We start from the raw sequence: 24444 nt of genomic DNA, 5'->3' as shown, positions 1-24444 counted from the left end.
ATCTGACATTTATTCTATGCGGCTCTTACATCAAGCAAGTTTGACCGCCCTGCTCCAGACACTTTCAAAAACCGCATGGCGGGTGGGCAAATCCTTACGTTCTTGCGCAGAGAACGAATTTTGACCAGAGGTCATAATCCAATGCCTTAACTTAGAAATTTCCAGGCAGGCCTTGCGAAAGCAAAATATCCTTTCTTTGTACAAAAAGTTCATTTGTTCCTTTCCAGCTGCAAAATTTCTCTGGCTTGGTACAACCTGATGGCTAGGACAAATCAAATGAGGATGGATGCATGTCTGGAACACTAGAGACCAGCCACCAATTACACCATCATTAGGAGATTATGCTTTTGCCTTTTAACCGATCAATTCAATTTAAAAGGACTAAATATTATCAATACTGCAGCGTGGGTGTCTTCTGGAGCTAATGAGGTTCAGAAAATTTATAGCTATCATTTACCGTTAGGCTCTGTTTCATTCTTCATTTCTTTCTACAGGAACACTTCTGAACCCCAGACAGGAAAAAAAAAAAAACCTCATCGAAAATATGCTAGCATCTCTTGACACCGCCACTCCATCCATTTAAAATTCGCCCGGGGTACAAAATGGCCTCAGCAACAAAGTAATCAACTCAACTGCAAGTTGATTTACCTACTGATGAAACTTATTCAAAATTTGTCATCCTAGACAAAACAGGGGAGTTTGCGCTGCTAAAAAGAGATCTAGAAATGTTTTGTAACGTTTGGCAACCGCATAAGGCTTTTGGTGTTCGAAGTACTTCACACACAGCCAGAGTTCAGTCTGGAATTTGTAAGACCTGATTCAAACACCTTTCTGCACCTGAAACTCACTGACTGACTTTGAGCCCATTATGATGTCCAAGTGGAACTTTTCTCACAGGGTAGCTGTGACCAGGACTTTTTTTCCTGGAAAAAGGTGTGCTGGAACTCTCATTTGGAGTACTGTGTACATTTCTGGGTACCACATCTCAAAAAAGATATTATAGCACTGGAAAAAGTGCAGAAAAGGGCAACGAGAATGACTAAAGGGTCGGAACACTTTCCCTAAGAAGTGCTCGGGGCTCTTTAGCTTGGAAAAACGTCGACTGAGGGGTGACATGATTGAGGTTTACAAAATTATGCATGAGATAGAGAAGGTAGAGAAAGAAGTACTTTTCTCCCTTTCTCACAAATCATGAACTCGTGGGCACTCCATGAAATTGCTTAGTCGGGTTCAAATGGATAAAAGGAAGTCCTTCTTCACCCAAAGGGTGATTGACCCATTAAATTCACTGCTACAGGAAGTGGTGGCAGATACAAGCATAGACGGCTTCAAGAGGGGATTGGATAAACCTATGGAGCAGAGGTCCATCAGTGGCTATTAGCCACAGGGTATAGATGGAACTCTATCTGGGGCAGTGATGCTCTGTATTCTTGGTGGGGGTTTTTTTTTGGGGGGGGGGCAAGTTTTCTAGTGTCCTGGAACCACTGATGGGCTTCTAGTGTCCTGGTCCCACTGATGGACCTCCTGATGGCACCTGGTTTTTTGGCCACTGTGTAACACAAAGTGTTGGACTGGATGGGCCAGCTGCCAGCATAGCTATGGGACCGTCTCTCCCCATAGGTGTTTACAATCAGCAACCCAACAACTTCTGGTGATACCCGGCTCCAGAGACGTTCATCGGGCCCCTGCCTGGTGGAAAGAGCTTTCCCTGGAGATCTGGGCCCTGCGGGATCTGCTCCAGTTCCACAGGGCCTGCAAAACAGAGCTCTCTCGCCAGGCTTTTAATTGAGGCAGTGGACGTCACTTGTTATCGGCATCCCCCCTTCATTCCATCCCAGTGCTGTAAAACCTGCTGGATCTGGACAATAGGCCATGTCTGCGAGGCAAAATCTGCCATTTTAGTACCTATTGTCCTTTGTAATTTTAGATTTTTTTCCCTGTTGATTGTTTTAATGATGCAACCCACCCTGAGCCTGTTCTACAGGAAAGGAGGGCTAAAAATTGAATAAAATAAACAAATAAATAAATACAACACGGCTTCTCTTATGCTCTTATGTCGTTAACTCTCAAGAGTGAAATGAAGGAGAAATGAAGGAGAAACATGGCTGCCTTTCATGAACTTTTAAACGTTTTTGGAGAATCCTGTTTCCATGAAGAGGTTCCAGAAGTCCATTCCAGTGTGTTCCCTCAGGAAAAGCCCTGGTTGTGACGTTAAAACAGGGAGAGAACACTGTCGTCCTAAGCTCCTTGAAGGAAAGGGCAGGATAAACATGAGACAGAAAGACTATCCCAACAGCCTGGCAAGGTAGCCCAGCATTATCACCCAAGTTTTGCGCACATGGGGACTCGCCTTGCAAGCTGGGTAATCCCCAGAAGAGATTTCAATGGGATCAGGGCTCATGCTGAACCCCAAAGTTATACCAGCTGCCAGAAAAAACATTTTGGCTCTGGAGAATGCCCGGCCTCTTTCAAATCAAGTGTTGTATTAAAACACCACGGCACGAAAGGCATTTAAGGTCTCCAAGTCCAAAATGGGCAGGAAAGCCCCTGAAAGGCAGGAGAGATCCCACTGACACAGAGAGAGCCAGGAAAATTCTCCCTTTCCCAGCCTGCTCATGTTTAACGTCACCGTCGCCTGGATTCTTCCGTCCTCTCTCCCCAGCAGCTCTTGTTTATTTAATGTGCTGTCTGTCTCCTTGTCCTGAGTCACAGCCCTGACGCCGGCTGAACCAGGAAAGGAGGCTGAAGGTACTATCTGCGTAAAGCTAAGGTTTGGTTTGGGAGCATCAGCATTTTCCTCTCGGGGAAGCCGGAGGTGCAGGGCTCTCAAATCCGATGGAGAGGCCGGGGCCTAGCCACAAACTCAACTTACCGTTCATACCTCTGTGAGTTTTCTTAGCCTCCATAAATCTCATAAGAACATAAGAGAAGCCAAGCTGGATCCAACCAATGGCCGTCCAGTCCAACACTCTGTGTCACACAGTGGCCAAAAAACCAGGTGTCCTCAGGAGGTCCATCAGTGGGGCCAGGACACAAGAAGCCCTCCCACTGTCCCCCCCACCCAACAAAAATCTCTTTCATAGCACCAAATATTTGGTTTTAAGTTGTTTATATATGTTTTTTATCCTTTTACAACTGTAATTTAAATTGTTTTATTATGACTGTTAGCCACCCAGAGTACACTTGCAAAGTGGGCGACATATAAATCCAAAGTAAATAAATAAATAAATAAAAATAAAAAGCACCAAGAATACAGAACATCACTGCCCAGATGGAGTTCCATCAATACCCTGTGGCTAATAGCTGCTGATGAACTTCTGCTCTTTGTTTATCCATAAGAGCTCCTTCGTATCTGCTGAACAGAACTTTGAGTCTCCGAAGTTTGTACCTTCAAAATCTCGTTGGTCTCAAAGGCGATGCTGGATTCGAATCCGGCTCTTCTACCGCAGACCAAACTGGCTGTCTTCTGAAACTATCTTAGAAGAGTGTTTGATGAAGAGGGCTTTGACTCATGAAAAGGTCATACCCCAAAAATCGTGCAAGTCCCTAAGGACTTGACTCTACGGGATCTGACTCTTGTGCTTTTATCACAGACCAGCGTACCTAAATTCCAGAAACAATTCTCTCATCTGTCAGTCTGGAGCAGGTGTCTCCAGCATGGTGCCCACGGTAGCTGTGGAAACCGTTCCTGGTGCCCATCGTCAAAAAGAGACAGAATGCTCACAGCAAAATAAATCCAAAAGAGAAGGAGGCTGTTCTAGAGCCTGTTGCAGTGAAGAAAAGATACAACGCTTGGTTTGTTCAACTGATGTTTATACTATGGCTCCATAGAAATCCTGCAAACTTATAAGAGAGAGAGCAGAGGAAGGCTTCAAAACCGCCAGCAAGTTCTATACGTGGCAAGTTCTCTTCTTCTCTTTTGGATTTCTTTTGCCGTGAGTGTTCTGTCTCTTTTCAAAGCTATTGAAGTCTTTATGACTCAAAACAAGACGAACTTTCTTATCTACAGAAGCTGCGGCTTGGAATTTAAAGTGGGACTGTTGGCCCTTTAAGAGATAGAAACCTGTGGAACAAGGGAAGCTATCCTTTGTGGATGGACTCTTTGTAGCAGTGTGCAATTTATATATTATTTGTTTAACTTTGACTTCTTGTAACATAGATACTTTGTTATCTTTCCAAAGTGCTGTCTTACTCCTGTGATTATTTTGTATTTACAGTACTATTTGTACACTGGCTGCTGTTTGATTTTGTATGAACGTGAGCTGAGGTACACTTGGAAAGTCACTGCACTGACTCCTCCCCCTCGCCTGGTCTCTACTTAGAGGGAAAAAAGAAACTCAGAGCAAAAAGTTTGCTTAGTTCAAACTTCCAAAGAGAAAAAAAATGTGTTTCTTCACACAGGTTTAACTTTCTCTAGCATACAAGGGTCTTTTTGGGCTTCAGAGCACCAGAACAACGTGGAAAACGTCCATGCACCAGCCTCTATTTACAGTGGGGAATCCAACCCGGTTTATACGGGTTGCCAACTCTGGGTGGGGAAATTCCTGGACTTTTAGATGGTTGGTTTGAGAAGGACAAGGACCTCAGTGCGGTATAATACCAGAGTCCCCCCTTCAAAGCAGCCATTCCCTCCAGGGGAAATGGTCTTTGTTGTCTGGAGTTCAGTTGTAATTTTGGGAGCTCTCCAGTCTCCCACCTGGAGGTTGGCAACCAGACCATTTATTCCTCTCACAAATCATCAATAGGAAATCAGACAGGATCAGATGGGGCTCCCTCTAGTGGCGACAGCAAAGAACGACCATAATCTGCGCTGGAAATTAAAATGGATGGATACCAGGGCCTTTTTTCTGAGCAGAAACACACAAGAACGCAGTTCAGGCATGTTTGGTTTCAGGGGGTGTGGCCCAATATGCAAATGAGTTCATGCTAGACTTTTCCTACAAAAAGCCCTGTGTGACACAGTGGTGATGTCAGGGGGTGTGACCTAAAATGCAGATGAGTTCCTGCTGGGCTTTTTCTACTAAACGAACCCTGACGGAGACGTATCCCATAACACTATTTAAAGATGGGACAAACTTTGCATCAGCTGTACTCTGCCCCAGCATTCATTTTTTGATCAAACGTATTTGTGTGCCCCACTTTTTCTGGGACAGCAAAACTGACAAACTTCAGCGCATTCAGCTTCTGCAGTCAGACAGGTCTCTTTGTCAAGCAGTTAATGACAGCCAATGCCTTAAACAGAACCCAGTAACAAACAGGCAGTCAGTTGGAACATATGCAAAATGGAAATAACATCCAGGCTTTCACAGGGGGCTACTCGCCTCTCTGAGCAAGACCGGGTCTCCCCTTCTGGGACGGGGCCGTGCAAATCAGGCAGAAAGTTGCTTACCTCAAAGGGGAAATCCATGGCCAGAACTTGACACAGGCTTTCGTTGGTGCAGGGGTAATTTTGCAGGCTCACAAACTTAAACTAGAAAAGGGGGGGTGTTATTAGAAGAAGAAGAAGAGTGCAGATTTATAACCCGCCCTTTTCTCTGAATCAGAGACTCAGAGCGTCTTACAATCTCCTTTACCTTCCCCCCACCCACACAAAAGACACCCTGTGAGGTGGGTAGGGCTGAGAGGCCTCTCACAGCAGCTGCCCTTTCAAGGACAACCTCTGCCAGAGCTAGGGCTGACCCAAGGCCATTCCAGCAGGTGCAAGTGGAGGAGTGGGGAATCAAACCCGGTTCTCCCAGATAAGAGAGCTAGGGCTGACCCAAGGCCATTCCAGCAGGTGCAAGTGGAGGAGTGGGGAATCAAACTCGGTTCTCTCAGATAAGAGTCTGCACACTTAGAGCAATGGCTGACCCAAAGCCATTCCAGCAGGTGCAAGTGGAGGAGTGGGGAATCCAACCCGGTTCTCCCAGAAAAGAGTCTGCACACTTAGAGCTATGGCTGACCCAAAGCCATTCCAGCAGCTGCAAGTGGAGGAGTGGGGAATCCAACCCGGTTCTCCCAGAAAAGAGTCTGCACACTTAGAGCTATGGCTGACCCAAAGCCATTCCAGCAGCTGCAAGTGGAGGAGTGGGGAATCCAACCTGGTTCTCCCAGATAAGAGTCTGCACACTTAGAGCTATGGCTGACCCAAGGCCATTCCAGCAAATGCAAGTGGAGGAGTGGGGAATCCAACCTGGTTCTCCCAGATAAGAGTCTGCACACTTAGAGCTATGGCTGACCCAAGGCCATTCCAGCAAATGCAAGTGGAGGAGTGAGGAATCAAACCCGGTTCTCCCAGATAAGAGAACTATGGGTGACCCAAGGCCATTCCAGCAGCTGCAAGTGGAGGAGTGGGGAATCCAACCTGGTTCTCCCAGATAAGAGTCTGCACACTTAGAGCTATGGCTGACCCAAGGCCATTCCAGCAGCTGCAAGTGGAGGAGTAGGGAACCAAACCCAGTTCTCCCGGATAAGAGCCCGCACAGTTAACCACTACACCAAACTGGCTCTAGTTGGATATGCCTGGCTTGCCTCCCAAACGGGGACTCAAAATAGCTTGCAACATAGCTCCCCTGTCCTACATTTTATCTTTGCTCTGGGTGCTCCCCCCTTCTGAGGTCAGGCAGGTGACAATGCCTTCTCCGTTGTGGCACCCAACCTCTGGAACTCTCTCCCTAGGGAGGTTCGCCTGTCCTTCTATTGCTGTCTTCTGCCAGAAGAGTACTTTTGAGTTTCACTTGGCGTTCCCTCAATGATTTCTCTTTCCCCACGTTTTAATTGCCGTTTTAATGCCTTTGCATGCATTTTGAGTCTGTTTTTTATTTATTTTTAAGACGTGTGTTCCGTGTGTGTGTGTGTGTATGGTTTAAGTGCCCTTGAGAGGGCAGAAAGGGGGAATATAAATTTTGTAAATGATTTAAAAAAAAATTAACTAGGTTTCCCAATTTTTTTAAAAAGACAGCCACTAAAATGTGTGAAAACTCCCCAATTGCTATGGAAGTCAGATAAGCATTGTTACGCCCCCTCCCTTTGCAAGTGGAATAGCCACCGAAAAGAAAGCCATCCCCAGGGAATAACATAGCTGGTTTCCATCTACGTTTGCATTTCTTAAAAAAACAGTAAGGTTAAATCAAATGCCGCAGTCAGCAATACCCCGGGGCAGAGGCCCTCAGTCTCATCCGTTTCTATGGAAGGAAGAATCAACATCTATTTAAACTTTTAAAAGGTTCGCGCTAGCGTCCAGGGAAGACACTGCACTCCAGGACGACGTCTCTGAGTCCAAGAACACCAGGCAGAACACAAAGAAATCTCTTTCCCGGATTTAAATTAAAATGTTGTGTATTTTTAGTCGGGGGTGGTGGTGGAGGGGGGGAAGACTTACTGGATTCATCCGGCCTTTCTCTCCCAGATCGGCTTCCTCTTCCATTTTGGAGCGAAGCCAGTAAAACCTGAAATCTGTCTGCAGAGAGGAGAACACAGTCACATTAAGGACTTATCAGCTTCGCGTGTGCTCATTTAGTAAACGTTTAGCTTCCCCTTCCTCCAGGGAGTGTACAGAGTTCTCCCTTTTCTGTGTTTTCCTCACACTTGACCCCACACGATAGGTTAGGCTAAGAGAGAAGAAGAAGACTGCAGATTTATATCCTGCCCTTCTCTCTGAATCAGAGACTCAGAGTGGCTTACAATCTCCTATATCTTCTCTACAATCTCCTATATCCACAACAGACACTCTGTGAGGTGGGTGAGGCTGAGAAGGCTCTCACAGCAGCTGCCCTTTCAAGGACAACTCCTACAAAAGCTATGGCTGACCCAAGGCCATTCCAGCAGCTGTAAGTGGGGAATCAAACCTGGTTCTCTAAGATAAGAGTCCATGCACTTAACCACTACACCAAAGAGGGGGACTGAGCCCCAGGTTGCCCCGACTAGCGTCATGGCAGTGTGAGGATTTGAACCCAGCTCTCGCTGATCCGAGCTCAGATGCTATAACATCCTGGCTGCCAGGTGGCTAAAGTGGGGGAGATGGTACCTGGCAGTCGTAGACAGGGTGTCCTCTCCAGCACATCACGTCCAAGACGTAGTACACCTGCTGGGCCTCATTGTAGATGCAGTCCAAAATCGTGTAGTCTGCGTGCAACAAGGTGGAAGTGATTAATCCATGCCCTTTTGCTTGCAAAAAGTAGGCATCGTGGTCCCGGAACACCCCAAAGCATCAGTCACATTCTGCTTGCTTTGGCACATAAGATTTCCACTAACTTTCCAACTTTGGGAAGCTCCTTCTCTAGAGCCTTTCAACATATTTACTGAACGTTTCATCCAACTGTGACCCCATAGAGACCAGGGGTCTCCCTAGCCTTTCTATGGCTGAGAGCACCTTTGGAATTCCGACATGGCACGGTAGGCATAGCCACAAAACGGCTGCCACAGGAGGTGGAGCCAGCCACAAAATGGCGGCCACAGCTAAGCTGCAGTGATACCGCAAAGATCCTTGTGCTGTGGTGGTGAAGGAAAGTTTTTAAAAATCTGCACAGCCATTCAGAATCTTCTCTGGGCAAAAGCCTCGCCTAGCCCTGCCTGATTTTAAAAGTCATTTGTGGGCACCAAGCCCTTGACAATGTACTTCCTGCCACTTGCTGGGCTTTAGAAAATTGGGGCAGGACTGGATCTACGTGTTTTTTGAGGGGGGGCAAAATTAAAAAATGGCACCCCCTTATGGGCCATTCTATCTTATGGTCCCATAGAATACAATGGACTCCATACCCAATTTGGTGCCCTCCCCCCGTCGGCACCCCCCTCTCCCCCCACCCTCCCCAGATCCGGCCCTGAATTGGGGATACTATCCAAAGAATGTTGACTGGAACTGGAAACAGAAAAAAAAATAAATAAAGGAGGCAGTTGCAGGTTGACTGACCTCAAACAGAATCTCTTCCCCAAAGCGAAACGCTGAGTCTTGTCTTCACGGCAGCCATTTTGTGACTGGCCCTATCCTGCCAGGGCGGCCATTTTCTACTGGCAGCTGCTGTCATTCCTCAAAATTCCAAACGTGCTCACAGACTAAACAGTGTTGGACACCACAATCAGTGTTCCCTCTAAGCTGAGTCAGTGTGAGCTAGGTCACAGTTTTTTAGCCTCCGGCTCACAAATTTTTGTTTCAAGTCAGGAAAAATGGTCCCAGAGCAAACTCATTTATGCAGTAGCTCACAAAGCATAGAATTTTTGCTCACAAGACTCCACAACTTAGAGGGAGTATTGACCACAATACTAACCGTCAACTGTCTAGGAGCCTCACTATTGTCTGATAGGCTAGACTGGAGTCCGGTAGAATCCAGGATTTCCAGGTTCCCACTGACTACTGAAGAAGACGAAGAAGATGACTGCAGATTTATACCCAGCCCTTCTCTCTGAATCAGAAACTCAGAACGGCTTACAATCTCATATATCTTTTCCCCCCACAACAGACACCCTGTGGGGTGAGTGGGGCTGAGGGGGCTCTCACAGCAGCTGCCCTTTCAAGGACAACTCAGGCAAGAGCTATGGCTGACCCAAGGCCATTCCAACAGGTGCAAGTGGAGGAGTGGGGAATTAAACCCGGTTCTCCCAGAGAAGAGTCTGCACACTTAGAGCTCTGGCTGACCCAAGGCCATTCCAGCAGCTGCAAGTGGAGGAGTGGGGAATTAAACCCGGTTCTCCCAGATAAGAGTCTGCACACTTAGAGCTATGGCTGACCCAAGGCCATTCCAGCAGCTGCAAGTGGAGGAGTGGGGAATCCAACCCTGTTATCTCAGATAAGAGTCTGCACACTTAGAGCTATGGCTGACCCAAGGCCATTCCAGCAGCTGCAAGTGGAGGAGTGGGGAATCCAACCCTGTTCTCTCAGATAAGAGTCTGCACACTTAGAGCTATGGCTGACCCAAGGCCATTCCAGCAGCTGCAAGTGGAGGAGTGGGGAATCAAACCCGGTTCTCCCAGAGAAGAGTCTGCACACTTAGAGCTCTGGCTGACCCAAGGCCATTCCAGCAGCTGCAAGTGGAGGAGTGGGGAATTAAACCCGGTTCTCCCAGATAAGAGTCTGCACACTTAGAGCTATGGCTGAACCAAGGCCATTCCAGCAGCTGCAAGTGGAGGAGTGGGGAATCCAACCCTGTTCTCTCAGATAAGAGTCTGCACACTTAGAGCTATGGCTGACCCAAGGCCATTCCAGCAGCTGCAAGTGAAGGAGTGGGGAATCCAACCCTGTTCTCCCAGATAAGAGTCTGCACACTTATTGCTATGGCTGACCCAAGGCCATTCCAGCAGCTGCAAGTGAAGGAGTGGGGAATCAAACCCGGTTCTCCCAGATAAGAGTCTGCACACTTAACTACTACACCAAACTGGCTCTCACTGGTGAGGGATGGGGCTATAGGGTTGCTAGATCCAGGCTGGGGGACTCCTGGAGATTTGGGGCAGGAGCCTGGAGGGTACAACGCCATAGAGCCCTCCTCCTAGGGGGCGACCTGAGCGTTTGACAGGCACAAACATTGTCCCCTCCTCCACACTGAAAGACACCTTGCCTCCCTTCTGGATTCTGGTACTGTCTTGCTTGCGTTTTACATGGACTCTTTTATCATTTAAAATTTGTTTTTCGTTGTTGAAATGTTTTAATGCACGCAGTCTTAAGGACCCTGACGGGGCAGAAAGGCGGCATGAAAAAGAAGATAAGTAAATTAAATTACTTTTCCCCGCTGATGAATTGTGACGGTTTCCTCCAGGTAAGAGGGACGGGAAGCGGTTGATGCAGTAACCGCTTTTGGTGTAAGTCGCGGTGGAGCCCTGCAAGGAGAAAAGGAGAGGACGAATGAAGTTGGATCGTGTACCAGTTGGCATCTCCCATAATTCGGCACTCGGTTCCTCTTATAATTAACTCACAGAATTCCCTGCCTAGTACCTATGAAGCTGGCTTCTACTGAAATGGACCCCTGGTCCTTCAAGGGCAGTATTGTCTACTCAGACTGGCAGCAGCTCTCCAGGGTCTCTGGGTAGAGGTCTTTCACATCAACTAGACAAATCATGAGAAGGAGGGCAGGAAAGGCTGCATCAGTGTTTCGTTCTCGTGACCCTTTCTTACATGCCACTTTGAGGTCAGTCAGCAATTTCTCTCCAGGTCAGTTTGACCAGGGATCCTGGCGATTTTTGCCATCTTCTGGGCATGGAGTAGGGGTCCCTGGGCGTGTGAGCATGCATTGGGGGGGCATTTGTGAAGTTCCTGCACTGTGCAAGGGGTTGGACTAGATGACCCTGTAGGTCCCTTCCAACTCTATGATTCTATTATTCTGTACTGCCTGGACCTTTGAAACTAGAGATGCTGGGGATTGAACCTGGGACCTTCTGCATGCAAAACAAAATCTGTACCACTAAGCCACAGTCCCTCCCTGACATATACATCACTGCTTTATGCTGAATCCAGCCCTTGGTCCACCAAACTCAGTACTGGCTGTTCAGACTGGCGACAGCTTTCTCTCTGGCAGAGGTCTCTCACATCACCTACTGCCTGATCATTTTAAACTGGAGATGCCGGGGATTGAACCTGGGACTTGGAGCATACCAAGCAGATGCTCTACCCCTCAGCCACACTAGGTGGGGGCAACAGGCAACAATTTAGACAGCTTTGCCAATGATTTCGGGATTTATTCAATGCAGGAAATAGGTGTTAAGAACACACTCATGATAACGTTATCCATCCTCCAACAGAATCAGATGGCTGAGCATCCGTCAGCGGGGTGGCAAAACATGGACACTGACGCATAAAGTACTCAGAAGACTAACGAAGTATGCGGGAGGCTGGTTTTGAGAAAAGTTGTTTCCAGATCTGTCCAAAGTGACAAGAACATAAGAAGAGCCCAGCTTGATCAGGCCAGTGGTCCATCTAGTCCAGCATCCTGTCTCACGCAGTGGCCAGATAGTTCCTCTGGAGGTCCAACAACAGGGCCTAGATGCCTAGGCCTTCTTAAGAATATCAGAAGAGCCCTGCTAAATCAGAACAGTGAAGGTCCATCTAGCCAGCATCCTGTCTCACAGAGTGGGCACCCAGTTCCTCTAGAGGTTCAACAACAGGGCATAGAGGCTGAGGCCTTCATAAGAACATCAGAAGAGCCAGGGCTTTTTTTGTAGCAGGAGCTCCTTTGCATTTTAGGCTACACACGTCTAATGTAGCCAATCCTCCAAGAGCTTACAGTATCTCTGTAAACTCTTGGAGGATTGGCTACATCAGGAGGGTGTGGCCTAATATGCAAAGGAGTTCCTGCTACAAAAAAAGCCCTGAGAAGAGCCCTGAGAAGAGCCCTGCTGGATCAGGCCAGTGGTCCATCTAGTCCAGCATCCTGCCCTCACACAGTGGCCAGATAGTTCCTCTAGAGGGCCAACAACAGGACATAGAGGCCAAGGCCTTCAAAAGAACATCAGAAGAGCCCTGCTGGCTCTAACCAGTGGTCCATCTAGTCCAGCATCCTGTCTCACACAGTGGCCAGATAGTTCCTCTAGAGGGCCAACAACAGGGCATAGAGGCTGAGGCCTTCATAAGAACATCAGAAGAGCCCTGCTGGATCAGACCAGTGGTCCATCTAGTCCAGCCTCCTGTCTCACACAGTGGCCAGATAGTTCCTCTAGAGGGCCAACAACAGGGCATAGAGGCCAAGGCCTTCATAAGAACATCAGAAGAGCCCTGCTGGATCAGACCAGTGATCCATCCAGTCCAGCCTCCTGTCTCACACAGAGGCCAAGCAGTTCCTCTGGAGGGCCAACAATAGGGCATAGAGGCTGAGGCCTTCATAAGAACATCAGAAGAGCCCTGCTGGATCAGGCCAGTGGGCCATCTAGTCCAGCATCCTGCCCTCACACAGTGGCCAGATAGTTCCTCTAGAGGGCCAACAACAGGGCATAGAGGCTGAGGCCTTCATAAGAACATCAGAAGAGCCCTGCTGGATCAGACCAGTGGGGGTCCATCTAGTCCAGCCTCCTGTCTCACAGAGGCCAAGCAGTTCCTCTGGAGGGCCAACGACAGGGCACGGAGGCTGAGAACTTCCCCTGATGTTGCCGCCGGCTTTGGGATTCTGAGGATTAGTGCCTCTAGTAGAGAGTGACAGCTCTATCCTCCATTAATCTATCTAATTCCTCTTCTATTCCTGTGGCCATCATTACATCCTCTGGCAGCGAATCAAACATTTTAAGTGTTCTCTATGCAAAGAAGCCGCCGTCCCTCTTACACTCGAGGCCACGACGAGGGCTCTCTTCCCCACGGGGCACACCACCAAGATCCACTCTTCCGCCAAATCCAGAGGGACGTCTATCAGCCACTCGGACAACATCAGCTAGAAGAGAGGGAAAGAGGGTTACTTTTGACCCTGAGGCACTGCAGTGGGTGAATCCAGGGCCCCTCTAAGCGCCACCGTTCCCCTCCCCAACTACTCACCTGGTTAGCGTAATGCTTCGGTAGCTTCTTCTTCATTTTCGCGTTCTTCTTCGTTTCCACCTCCATGCCTTCGACGTCTTCCTCCTCTTCCTCCACCCCCTTCCAGTCATCCTCCGCTAACCTCCTTGCGTGGTTCACATAATCCAATCGCTTGCTTCAGGGCAGAAGAAACAAAACAAGGAGGAGGATTTTCTCTCCCCCCAAAAGGGATGGAAGTCAAAAGGGACATACGCATATTCATTCATGAGAGTTAGGGTGCCAACCTCCATGTGGGACCTGGAGACCTCTCAGAATTATAACTGATTACTGGACTGCAGAGATCAGTTCTCCTGGAGGAAATGGCTGGTTTGGGAGGCGGGGGAAGGGAGTCTATGGCTGGGGTGTCAAACATGCAGCCCAAGGGGCAGATCAGGCCCCCAGAGGGCTCCTATCAGGCCCACAAGGCAACTCAATGTCATCTGCTTCCTTCTGGATCACAGCTGGCTTTGCCAGGCTTACTCAATCGCACAGGAGCTACAGAGCAAAGCCTCTATTTTCTCCATTGGCTGACCAGCCCATGAAGCAGCTTATGTACAAAAGCTCACAATGCCCAGCCATTTCATGTGTTCCCCTGGGCCTTAGGCTCAAAGCATTGACCACGAGATTTCTGTAATGAATGTCAATAAATCCAAAGTAGGTTTGCAACTTACAGACACACACGTGAACAACACCTGAACAGCATACTCAGGATTGCCACAGCACAGACACTGTCTCCAGAATTTGATGCAATCATTCAGAGCAAGAGGTGTCACTTATCAGAAACCGTTTAAATAAACAAAATACTGCAAGAGCGTTAATCTTTTAAGTGTATTTTGAGTTTTTAAAAAATCTCTGTGTTTTTCTGTGTCCTTTATAAAGTTTATATCTCTGTTCCCTGGGATTACATTTTATGACACTCGTGGCCCAGCCCAACAGCGTCTCATTTATGTCAGATTCGGCCCTCAGAACAAATGAGTTCGACACCCCTGCTCTATGGCACTATACTCTGCTGAGGTCCCTCCCCTCCTGAAACCCTGCCCTCCTCCAGCTCAGCCCTTGGAAACCTCCAGGAATTTCCCAAACTTGAGTTGGCAACATTACCAAGCAAACACCATTTCCGTCGAAAAGCCTTGAGTTCGCAAAGAGGCAGTGCAATAGGGACGATTGTTCTTGCTTCTGTGGCGTTTCGATCTATGATTCCTGTTCCACGTGTGTGACATCAAGAGCCGAGTCTGTCCCAGTGGTTAGAGCAAGAGACTAAGGTCTGTGAGACTCAGGTTCGAATCCCCGCTGGCCACAAAACTTAGGCAAGCCTGCTACTCTTTCTCAGCTGCTCAGGGAAGAAACTTTTCTCCCTCTCCCAGAATTCTGAGAACCAGTTTGGTGCAGTGGTTAAGTGCCTGGACTCTTATCTGGGAGAACTGGGTTTGATTCCCCACTCCTCCACTTGCACCTGCTGGCATGGCCTTGGGTCAGCCATAGCTCTAAGTGCGCGGACTCTTATCTGGGAGAACCAAGTTTGATTCCCCATTCCTCCACTTGCACCTGCTGGCATGGCCTTGGGTCAGCCATAGCTCTAAGTGCGCGGACTCTTATCTGGGAGAACCAAGTTTGATTCCCCATTCCTCCACTTGCACCTGCTGGCATGGCCTTGGGTCAGCCATAGCTCTAAGTGTACAGACTCTTATCTGGGAGAACCGGGTTTGATTCCCCACTCCTCCACTTGCACCTGCTGGCATGGCCTTGGGTCAGCCATAGCTCTCTTATCTGGGAGAACCGGGTGTGATTCCCCACTCCTCCACTTGCACCTGCTGGCATGGCCTTGGGTCAGCCATAGCTCTAAGTGTGCAGACTCTTATCTGGGAGAACCGGGTGTGATTCCCCACTCCTCCATTTGCAGCTGCTGGAATGGCCTTGGGACAGCCATTGCTCTAAGTGTGCAGACTCTTATCTGGGAGAACCGGGTGTGATTCCCCACTCCTCCACTTGCAGCTGCTGAAATGGCCTTGGGTCAGCCAGAGCTCTAAGTGCGCGGACTCTTATCTGGGAGAACCGGGTTTGATTCCCCACTCCTCCACTTGTAGCTGCTGGAATGGCCTTGGGTCAGCCATTGCTCTAAGTGTGCAGACTCTTATCTGGGAGAACCGGGTGAGATTCCCCACTCCTCCACTTGCAGCTGCTGGAATGGCCTTGGGTCAGCCAGAGCTCTCTTATCTGGGAGAACCAGGTTTGATTCCCCACTCCTCCACTTGCAGCTGCTGGAATGGCCTTGGGTCAGCCATAGCTCTGGCAGAGGTTGTCCTTGCAAGGGTAGCTGCTGTGAGAGCCTTCTCAGCCCCACCCACCTCACAGGGTGTCTGTTGTGGGGGGGGGGGGAGATATGGGAGATTGTAAGCCGCTCTGTCTCTGATTCAGAGAGAAAGGCGGGGTATAAATCTGCAATTCTTCTTCTAGAACTTGATGTCGTCTGCTGAAGGGGATGGGGGCGAGATTCAGAACACACAAAAGGAAACCCTTCCTCAAACAGCGCATAGATAAACTGTGGAACGCGTCACTGTGGGATTTGGTGACAGCCACCAGCTTGGAAGGCTTTAAAAGGAGAATGGATAAATTCACAAAAGACTGCACTATGAATGGCTACTAGTCACAGTGGCTATTAGCCATCACGGATATTTACTCTCTTCTGTACCGGAAATACTACACCTCTTTATCTCCCTCTCCCCAAATACTAGAATTCAAGGGCATCTAATGAAGCTGATTGGTGGTACATTCAGGATGGACAAAAGGAACTACTTTATTACACAGCAAGTGATCAAAATGTGACATTTTCTGCCAGGGGATTTAGTGACGGCCACAGGAATAAACAACTTTCCAAGGGGATTAGACAAATTCACAGAGGAGAGATCTATCAGTGGCTACCAGCCAGAGTCACTAAAAAGAACCTCCATATTCGGAGGCAAATCCTGGTGCCAGGAAGCAACATCAGGGAAGTACTTGGCCTCTGTGCCCTGTTGTTGCCTGTCCACCAGTCAGTGGCTGTTAGACCACTGGTCTGATCCAGCAGGGCTCTAATGATGTTCTTATGAAGGCCTCGGCCTCTCTGCCCCATTGTTGGCTGTCCAGAGGAACTGGTTGGCCACTGCGGGAGACAGGATGCTGAACTAGATGGACCACTGGTCTGATCCAGCAGGGCTCTTCTCATGTCCTTATGGACTTACGTTCTTAACCTCCACTTTCAGAGGTAGTCAGTCTCTGAATCACAGAGCCAGGAGGCAACATCAGTAGAAAGCCTCAGCCTCTATGTCCTATAGTTGGCCCTCCAGAGGAACTGGTTGGCCACTGTGAGAGACAGGATGCTGGACTGGATGGACCACTGGTCTGATCCAGCAGGACTCTTATGTTCCTATGGCCTATCTTACTGTCACACAGCTGCAGAGAAGGTAAAACAGAGAACAGGAGACCCACATATTGTCACCCACTGCCTTCAATGCAAGAGACAGCACATACATTCCTTCCATAAACAAACAATAAATATGCAAGAAGCACGCAGAACTGGGTTTGAATCCTGTTTCAGGGATCAAATTTCCCAGCTACATCAGTGCCAGAGCTGTGGTCTTGGGTCTATCAGCCAATAAAAACAGGACTCTATTAAGGCTGTATGGGGGCGGAATTAACAGCTAACAAAAAGCTTCCAGCCTCCCACACACTTGGGGAGGGAATTAAGCAGAGAATAAAAGTACTTGCTAAAGAAAAGAGTTTATTAGGGATCCTCAGCTCATTGACCTGAGAAAGTTAAAAGAAAAGAACATTAACATGCCATGACAGCCTGCAAACTGTGGGTGGATTCTGTGTTGCTTACAGAGCCAAGCGCCAGTAAAAGGTCTCAGCAGTACATTCGCTTCTTGAGAATTGGGTAAGAGACCATAGGAGGCACCAAGCTCACAAACCGCCAGGTGTTTTTTGAAACAGGCACAGGTCAAAAGGAACCCTTTCCTTCAATATGCAATGAAGGACTCAGTCCCACAAGATTCTGTGGCTGCAGCCCTGACTTGGATACCCAAGCAAGCCCGATCTGTCAGATCTCATAAACTAAGCAGGGAAATACTTGGATGGGAGACCTCATAAGAACATAAGAGAAGCCATGTTGGATCAGGCCAATGGCCCATCCAGTCCAGCACTCTGTGTCACATAAGAACATAAGAGAAGCCCTGTTGGATCAGGCCAATGGCCCATCCAGTCCAGCACTCTGTGTCACATAAGAACATAAGAGAAGCCATGTTGGATCAGGCCAATGGCCCATCCAGTCCAACACTCTGAGTCACATAAGAACATAAGAGAAGCCATGTTGGATCAGGCCAATGGCCCACCCAGTCCAACACTCTGTGTCACATAAGAACATAAGAGAAGCCATGTGGATCAGGCCAATGGCCCATCCAGTCCAACACTGTGTCACATAAGAACATAAGAGAAGCCATGTGGATCAGGCCAATGGCCCATCCAGTCCAACACTCTGTGTCACATAAGAACATAAGAGAAGCCATGTTGGATCAGGCCAATGGCCCATCCAGTCCAGCACTCTGTGTCACATAAGAACATAAGAGAAGCCATGTTGGATCAGGCCAATGGCCCATCCAGTCCAGCACTCTGTGTCACATAAGAACATAAGAGAAGCCATGTTGGATCAGGCCAATGGCCCATCCAGTCCAACACTCTGTGTCACATAAGAACTTAAGAGAAGCCATGTTGGATCAGGCCAATGGCCCATCCAGTCCAACACTCTGTGTCACATAAGAACTTAAGAGAAGCCGTGTTGGATCAGGCCAATGGCCCATCCAGTCCAACACTCTGTGTCACAGAAGAGCATAAGAGAAGCCATGTTGGATCAGGCCAATGGCCCATCCAGTCCAACACTCTGTGTCACACAGTGGCCAAAAAACCCCAGGTGCCATCAGGGGGTCCACCAGTGGGACCAGGACACTAGAAGCCTTCCCACTGCCCCCCCACAAAGCACAAAGGATACGGAGCATCACTGCCCCAAAGAGTTCCATCAATACCCTGTGGCTAACAGCCACTGATGGACCTCTGCTCCATATGTTTATCTAATCCCCTCTTGAAACTGGTTATGCTTGCAGCTGCCACCACCGCCTGTGGCGGTGATTTTCATGTGTTAATCACCCTTTGGGTGAAGAAATACTTCCTTTTATCAGTTCTAACCCAACTGCTCAGCAATTTCATTGAGTGCCCAGGAGTTCTTGTATCGTGAGAAAGGGAGAAAGTACATCTCTCCAGGTACAATCCTAACCTTTCAGAGCCAGCGCTTACGTTTTCTGAAGTTCCAGGAGCTGGCGCCTTCTCTCGGCCTGCTCCAAGGAGCTGTACTTGCTCTTGTATTGCCCCAAGCGGGGGTGAGGGGCCGCTGTGCTGTTGAGGTCCTGGGACACGCTAAAGCTGCAGGCCAAGGCTTGGCTCAGCTCCTCCATTTTGCCTGTCGGGGAAGAAAAGAAACCAGAAGAAATGGTTCAGCCAATAAGAATGCATCTCCTTCCGCCTGGGCCCTGTGTCGAAAGCAACCTGCCAGCTGAGGGAAGCTTGCCTGTTTCAGCCCCCACCCCATTTTTTATTGGGATCACACGCATTTAGCACGTGCCACAAAAAGGAAGCATTTTGCTCCACCCCACAATGTTTGTGAGAGAAAGTTGTCAGGTCCTCACTGGTATTTGGGCAAAAACTCTATGACAAGGGTGGCCAAACTTGCTTAACGTAAGAGCCACATAGAATAAAGGTCAGGTGTTTGAGAGCCACAAGACATGAATGTCAGACGTTTGAGAGCCGCAAGGAAGGAAAATAGATGAGATGAGAGGGGGGAGGGAGGGAGGGGAGGTGTAAAGAAACCAATTTTAACTTTAAACCAGCCAGGGGTGGGTGGGCTTACCAGATCCAGGTTGGGTTACTCCTGGAGGGTTGGGGATAGAGGCTGGGGAGAGCAGGGACCTCCCTGGGATTCAAGGCCATTGATCTCCAGGGGAGCTGATCTCTGTAGTCTGGAGATGAGCAATAATTCCAGGGGATCCCCAAGTCCCACCTGGAGGCTGGTAGCCAATGTTCCCTCTGAGCTGAGTTAGTGTGAACTTAGCCTTAGTTTTTTAGCCTCCAGCCCACACATTTTTGTCAGGAATAATGGCCTCAGAGCAAGATAAGTTATGCAGCCGCTAGCAGCTATAGTGCCAGTAGCTCATGAAGTAGAATTTCTGCTTACAAGACTCCACAGTTTAGAGGGTGCATTGCTTGGTAACCCTATCAAAAAACCGCTGAGGTCCCACTGCATCTCCAAACCATGACCTTCCCTTCCCATGCTCCATCCCCAAGTTTCCCAGAATTTCTGAACCTGGAGCTGGCAATCTTAAAATACAGCGGAAGATTTAGTAAGATTTCCACCACTTATGGCTTGGGATTCCACTTTTAAATACCAAAACATGGAATTACTTCTGAGGATGCTCAGAGCATAGTCTCTCTCTTTCCTTGCAATGCAAATTCACTGGATGATTTGAACCGTGAACTCTATGGCATTAGACCCTCCTGATGTCTGTCCCCTCCCTTTCCTAAACCTACCCCTCCCTTGGCTCCACCCCATCTCCAAATTTCCCCACCCCATAGTTGGCCACTCTAAGGTTAGTTTTTTAAGCTATTTCCTCCAGGGAAGCTGCTCTCTGGCAGTTTCTAGTAACTCACTCATAATTCTGGGAGCTCTCCAGGCCCCACCTGGAAGTTGGCAACCCCACAACCTCAGAGCCCGCCAAAGGATAAAATATCAATAGTCACTCCGCTCGCCAATAATACAACATATGAGTGCATGAGCGGATAGGGAACACTGCAGCAGGGGAGTAAAAAATAAAACCTGCAGAGATAAGCGCCCCCACACCCCGGTTTACACCACTCACCAAGAAACCTTCTGCCCCAAGGGGGACTCGAACCGGCGGACTCGAAAGACCCACTCCGCGCCAGCAAAGCCCTAACGCGCCTGCGTCACTCGCCAGCCAACCGGCGTCTTCGACGGCGTTCGTCGCTCCATCTGACGTCAGGAGGCGGGCCAGCCTTGCTTCCTTCGCCACCCTTTCCTCGCCGGCCGGGCTTCCAATCGACGCATGCGCTGCTTCCTTTGCCACCCCTTTCTCTCCGGCCGGGCTTCCAGTTGACGCATGCGTTGTTTCCTTGTCACCCTTTCCTCGCCGGTTCATGCTTCCAATCGACACATGCGCGTTGTGTCGTTCTAGCAAATAGATGTTTGCCCGGGCCCGGGTTGGAAGTTTCTGTGTGGTCTGCAAAGGAGAAAGGGTGCGGGGGATATGTTGCAAGCTCAGATGGTTGCATTTGCACCTCCAGACCTGAAAACAGGAAATCCCGGGTTTCCAGACAATGCCAGAAGACCCAACGTGAGCCCAAACCGGCAGCTCCCTGGACGCCAGCTTGACCACAGCTGCTATTGCCCCCTCCGCCATTCCTGGACAGCAAAGGCAGGGGGAACTGCAGCAAAACACACACACTTTGCAATCCTTTCCATTTTTATTCAGAAACCGTTTCCTCTTTATTATGTGTGGGTTAGAACTGCCAGGTCTGGGGTTCGAAATACTTGGAGATTGGGGTGGGGGGTGGGGTAGAGCCTGGTGTAGTGGGGTTTGTGGATGGGAAAGACCTCAGCAGCGTCCAGTTGCAAAAAGTCCAGTGTCCAAAGCAGCCATTTTCTTCTGGGGGACTGATCTTTGTTGACTGGAAACCCAGTTGCAAGTCTGGGAGACGTCTTCTACCCACCACCGGAGGTTGGCAACTCTAGTTTACACCAAGGTAAGTGTGCATTGGACAGCAACCAAGCATACTTCTTATGACAGAGCCTGTGACGGCACCATCTACGGGCTGGGTTTGAATCCAGAGCCAGCGCTGCAGAGCTGGGTTCGAAATTCAACCACGAGGGCAAAGAGCTGCAGGCTAGCCTGTTGCTGCCACCTAGCGGCTAGTCCTAGGATTGCGCCCATTGTTCAATATTGTCCCGTAGGACTCTGCTTGAAGTTCTCTTCCAACGAAAGCGTCACTGGTGGTGCATAGGCGCTTAGCACAAATATTTTCTTTTTCCTCCATGATACAGGGTGTGTTTTTTATTTTTGGGGGAGGGGAGGAAGGCGTGCAACTGGTTTTGCAGCAAGTCAAGGCGGGAAAACGGTATTAGTTGGCACGGTGGGTCGTCGTCGGCCTGTGGCACTCACTGCCACAAGGTGGCGCAACGTCCACTGGTTTAGGTGGGTTTCAGAAACGTTCAGATCAGTGGCGGTAGGACCCTCTAGCCGTTTGCTATGAACGAGGCCTCCAGGTCCCCAGATGCAATGTCTGCTATGGCTAGTAGCGTTTGCAGTTCCTGGAGATTTGGGGGTGGGGACTGCGGAGGAGAGAGACTTGGGGGTATAAAGTCCACCTTCCAAAAGCAGCCATTTTTTTCTGCAGGGGAACTGATCTCTATAACTCAGAGACCAGGTACTGGTTGGGAAATACCTGGAGATTTGGGGGGGGGGGGGGGTGGAGCCAAAAAAGGGAAGGTTGGGGAGGCGGAGGGACTTCAAAGGGGTTATCATGTCATAAGTCCACCCTTCACAGTGGCCACATGAACTGGAGATCAGTTGTAATAGTGGGAGATTTCCAGCCTTCACCTGGAAGGTGGCAACCCTAGGAGGATGGAGTTTGGGAGGTGGGGCCTCAACTGGGGTATAACGCCGTAGCCTCCCTTCCTAAGCGGCTATGTGTCCTCCTGGGGGACCTGATCTCTATACCCTGGAGCGCCCGGCTGCAATTCCGGGAGCTCTCCAGCCGCCCCCGGGAGACCGGCAACCCGTGTTCCAGCCGACTTCACCACGGCGCCGACGCTTTGCAGCCGACGCGACATCCCGTTCCAGAACAGCCTGCCAAGAACTGTGGCTTTTGCCCCGAGGAGCTTACAGTCTAAATTTAGAAGTAGGCCAGCCAGGCGCAGCCCCGGAGCCGGGTCAGCTTTCCAGATCGCGCCGCCTGCAGAGGGCACCCGAGGACTTTCGACTCGCCGCCGGCCGCTTTCCCCAAGCTTTGCCCGCCGCCGTTGTTGCAAACTTTCCAGCTTGGCCTCCTTTGCGTCATGGAAAGGCCGGGCGGGTGAGCGAGGCGGCGAGCGAGACGCACGAGCGCGCAAGGAGAGAAAAAGGCTGCAGAGAGAAAAAGGCACCCCCCAAAAATCTGGGGGGGGGGAGGAGACTGCAGGAGGGGGGCTCCCGGTCGCTACTTTGCAACAAAAGACACCCCCTCCCCCATGCATGCGTGGCCCCGGGCGCAGGAGAGGCGCGCAAAGCAGCGCGCAAAAGTCCGCGGGGCGCGCGGAGAGGAAAAGAATCGCGCCGACGCTCGAGCCGCGGTTGGGGATCGCTCTTCTAGACGATCCGCAAGCCCCGTCTAAAGGCATCCTGAAGGGCGAGAGCCTGCAAGGCCGAAGAAGGGGGCCGAGAGCCCGGCTGGATGCTGCGCAAAGTGGCGAGCGCGGTGCTTGGATCCCAGCCGGCGGCGGGCAGCAGGCTCGCTTTCCGGCTTCCCAGCCCTCTTTCCCAGCGGAAGTGGCTCGGCGGGGCTGGAATCATAGCCCTCCCCTTGGCCCTCCCCGCGCAGCCGAAGGGGGGGGAGAAGAGAAGAAGCGACGCCTCCCCCAGGAACCCCGGGGGGGAAACTTTGTTGTGGTCGGACCGTGGCGCTCGCCGGAGAGGAGTCCGGTGGATTTCTGATCTCTCGCCTGGCTGTTTAATTGTGAGGGTTTTTTTTCCTTCTGGAAAGCAGCGATCGGATCTGCTTGGGGCGGGAGGCTGCGTGGAAGGCACCGGGGTTTGGTTACCTTCCCCGGGGCTGATTTTCTTTCGGGTATTGTTCCCTGGCAGGACGAGAGCCGAGCCCCAAAGGGGTGGATCGTGTCAATTTCAGATGGAAACTGACCCAGGAAGGAGGAAACTGACCTGTCGGCCAGCGAGGATTTGAGGCTCGGTCGGTGGCCCTGAAAAACAACGCGTTGCCCCAATCTGGGAGCTGTTTTGGAACGCAGGAACCGCACGTTTTTGGGTTGGAAGCTGCTCTTCCTTGTTGTTTTCGCCTTCAAGATCTCCGATCCCGGGGGGTGGGCGGCGGGGAGGGGGGAGAGCGAGAGCGACATTTCTTCTGTTTGCAAAAGTTCCGCTCCCCTGAACTTTGAGGGGCGCCCCCGTGAAGGAGGAGGGGTGGTGTTTTGTGTTCTTTTTGGGACTTTTAAGGCGTGACCCCAATTCAGTTTTTGGATTGCGTTTGCGGCTTGTCTTCCTTCTCCTCCTCCCCTCTCCAGAGGGTTGTGGATTCCGAAGCCGACCCAAAAGGGATTTACAGGAACTTGCAAAAATATTTTTTGTGTGTGTTTGGATTAATCTACAAGAGCAGAAAGCTCTCCTCTTTCTCTCAGCACTAAAGGCCTTTTATTTCCTTCTCTCTCCGGCACCCTGGTTGTGTCTCAAGCTGGATACACTTTTTCCAAAGCTTTAAAAAAAATCTTTAGGGGAAAAAAAGGGAAAATCTTGGATTTTTTTTTAACAAATTGAATGGCATCAGTTAATTTTTGCATGGAATTTCCATACCAATGAAGGGGGGGCAGTTGGTTCAGGCATAACTGGTTCGCGAGAGAAAATCGACACAGCGATGCCAATTTTGTGGTTATCTGTGCATCTGGATGAGGCCATACAAAGAACCTAAAACCAGGGGTCAAAAATGCTGTTCCGTCTGCCTTGAGCATGTTTTTCTTAGCCCAGAGTGTGCAGACGGCGAAATCGCTGGGATATATAAACCTTGGTGCTAACTCGTGAGACAAAGATATTTAAATTGTGCTTCCTCTAGAACAATCTGCAAATACCCCTTTCTTTTTTTACCAAGTGGGGACAGATTCCACAGCTTAAAGGGAGTAAGTGCTGGTGTAGTGACTTTGGTTTCCA

General features: G+C 49.7%; 1 protein-coding gene across 2 annotated transcripts in view; it reads right to left on the bottom strand.

Annotated features, from left to right (window-relative positions):
- The window catches only part of SNUPN (snurportin 1), a 385834-nt gene that overhangs the window by 7646 nt on the left and 353744 nt on the right, over window positions 1-24444 (bottom strand). The window contains exons 1-8 of one of the 2 annotated variants that reach the window (XM_060259918.1): window positions 20377-20903; window positions 18761-18923; window positions 13421-13574; window positions 13215-13319; window positions 10689-10785; window positions 8006-8103; window positions 7361-7438; window positions 5390-5470 (exon numbers count right to left, since the gene is read on the bottom strand). In XM_060259918.1, the coding sequence (XP_060115901.1) occupies window positions 5390-5470; window positions 7361-7438; window positions 8006-8103; window positions 10689-10785; window positions 13215-13319; window positions 13421-13574; window positions 18761-18918 (771 nt within the window). In that variant the 5' untranslated portion in view covers window positions 18919-18923; window positions 20377-20903. Of the gene's footprint in view, window positions 1-5389; window positions 5471-7360; window positions 7439-8005; window positions 8104-10688; window positions 10786-13214; window positions 13320-13420; window positions 13575-18760; window positions 18924-20376; window positions 20904-24444 lie in introns of those variants that run through there. The other variant, XM_060259917.1, reaches the window with a different exon arrangement.

Source organism: Heteronotia binoei, chromosome 19 (genome assembly GCF_032191835.1).
Source record: "Heteronotia binoei isolate CCM8104 ecotype False Entrance Well chromosome 19, APGP_CSIRO_Hbin_v1, whole genome shotgun sequence".
In the NCBI taxonomy this organism is placed as follows: domain Eukaryota; kingdom Metazoa; phylum Chordata; class Lepidosauria; order Squamata; family Gekkonidae; genus Heteronotia; species Heteronotia binoei.
Note: the sequence above shows the minus strand (reverse complement) of the source record. Positions and strands in the feature narration are given on the sequence as shown.